The sequence below is a fragment of the Sabethes cyaneus genome, chromosome 2, assembly GCF_943734655.1.
Source record: "Sabethes cyaneus chromosome 2, idSabCyanKW18_F2, whole genome shotgun sequence".
Lineage (NCBI taxonomy): Eukaryota > Metazoa > Arthropoda > Insecta > Diptera > Culicidae > Sabethes > Sabethes cyaneus.
Window position 1 is genome coordinate 195,267,068 of NC_071354.1, and position 1,893 is coordinate 195,268,960.

The 1,893-nt window shown below is 40.6% G+C and overlaps 1 protein-coding gene across 1 annotated transcript; it reads right to left on the reverse strand.

Moving 5' to 3' along the window:
• Positions 1 to 345: 345 nt before the first annotated feature.
• LOC128738170 (protein lethal(2)essential for life-like) lies at positions 346 to 1,664 on the reverse strand. Its single transcript, XM_053833086.1, has 4 exons — positions 1,614 to 1,664; positions 948 to 1,048; positions 584 to 876; positions 346 to 515 (listed from the first exon to the last, which is right to left on the reverse strand). The coding sequence occupies exons 2-4, from the start codon at positions 1,046 to 1,048 to the stop codon at positions 346 to 348; spliced, it is 564 nt and encodes a 187-aa protein (XP_053689061.1). The 5' UTR covers positions 1,614 to 1,664.
• Between the last annotated feature and the right edge of the window lie 229 nt (positions 1,665 to 1,893).

The window sequence follows — 1,893 nt, forward strand, 5'->3', positions numbered from 1 at the left end:
TTGGTGAAACAGGAGGGGATTCACACGGTAACAATGGGTGCTAATTGTGTCCCGTAACGCCGGAATGTGTCTGAGACTAGGGTCTATTTTCTCGTTTACCGCTTGTTGAAGAAAACCAAGCTCATTTAGTTTACCAAACAACTTTTACTCTGCTCGCTGAAACACTTCGAATCCTTGGATACTTAGTAAAATTTGAGTCTCTTTACAAATTGAGTTTATTTTTTACACAAACTGATAAAATAAAAAAATCATCTTTGGAATACTACTTAAATGAAACCATATAAAAGCATAATGGAGTAGGTTTTTTGCACTTTGCATGTAAATTTTTTTTTGTACCTCCCTTTTTCAAGGTTGATCGATCTTAGGCTCGCTCTGTTCCTTGGCCGGTTGTCCTGTCTGCTGAATAGGAACGCTACGTTCCGGGTTAGAGGCGGCAATTGCTTTTTTCGGTGCCGTCACCGTCAGCACTCCATCGGATGAAAGCGTCGAGACAATGTCATTGGGATCGTGGCCATCTGTTCATGGAACAATTTGACCGTTAGTCATAGTTTGAAGCAAACAAACAAACTATTGTAAGACTTACTTGGCAGCATGTAACGACGGGTAAAGTGACGCGAAACGAACCCGTGCTCGTCCTGCTTTTCTTCGTGCTTTCCCTCGACGACAACATACTTATCGGTTGTCTTGACCGTAATCTCCTCCGGGGTGAACTGTTGAACATCCAGAATAATTTGGTACTTATCTTTGTCCAAATTCAATGTCGATCCGGAATCTTGCCGAGCAAGAGTGGTGTTTCGCCACGGTCGATAGTAGCCAGATCTGAGTAGCGGTGATGTTGGCGTACGCGTTGACAACGATGAAAACAGGTCGTCGGCTCTGGAAAATGTACATGAAAAGTATAAAATATTCCGTGGCCTTTTTGGAACGAGATATTATAGGCAACATACCGAAGCCCGGTACCGAAATGCTGATCTAGAAGACGCGAGGTACGGAATGGAGTGTCAAATTCATCCCACCAGTCACGGAACATCATGGGAACTACGGACATCTGCAAAAGTCAATACCTGTTTTAATTCGACACAGATTTGATGGCTTTCTGTTGGTATTTGACAAATTACATATTAATTTTTATCCTATAAATCAACCAAGCAACTTTAGTTTAAAATAACGAACAAATCATCATCGTCTAAGTTTGTCTTTTAGAATAGTTGCTTGATCAGTTCATGTCAAATACTCAAATGGAAAGAATGACGGAAGACCATCTGGAATCTATGAACCATTTTTATCACCTCCTTCTATAGAAGAATTTCAGAAAATAATTGTTTCTGAACGTTCTGGTGTCTCCACTTAAGGTTTTTCTAATTCTAGAAATGCCATCACAACACAGGTAACAACAACCTACGCATTTCTCTACCACAAGCTGTCGTCAACTATTTTCAGTGGGAAGTATGAGTCATGCACAGAAGCAAAATTTTCCGGCTTTTCTCACTTCAAATCAATCACTCACACATGTTTCAAATCAAGATGAAGCACCTTCATTAAGAATGGAATGCACCTTTCTTGACATCATTTACAGCAGGATTCATAATTTTTAAATGTCACGATCCACTCACCTTTCACAAATACTGAAAATAATAGCACCGCCTTATGGAAGACCGAAAAACCGTACTTCAAGCCACTTACTCAAGCGCGTGTGGAAAACAGGAGACTGCGTTTTCCAACCCACCGGTAGCCGGCTTTTATAAGTAGTCTCTCAATTTTCCCAACCAGAGAAAATTGTGCGACAATTTTCTCATCTGGTAGGAAAACTGGTAAATTTGAGAATTTCGAATTTCTTTCGAAATTCGGTATTTTCTCACCGTTTGATCTCCGCTCAACGGTTGCTGACCAGCT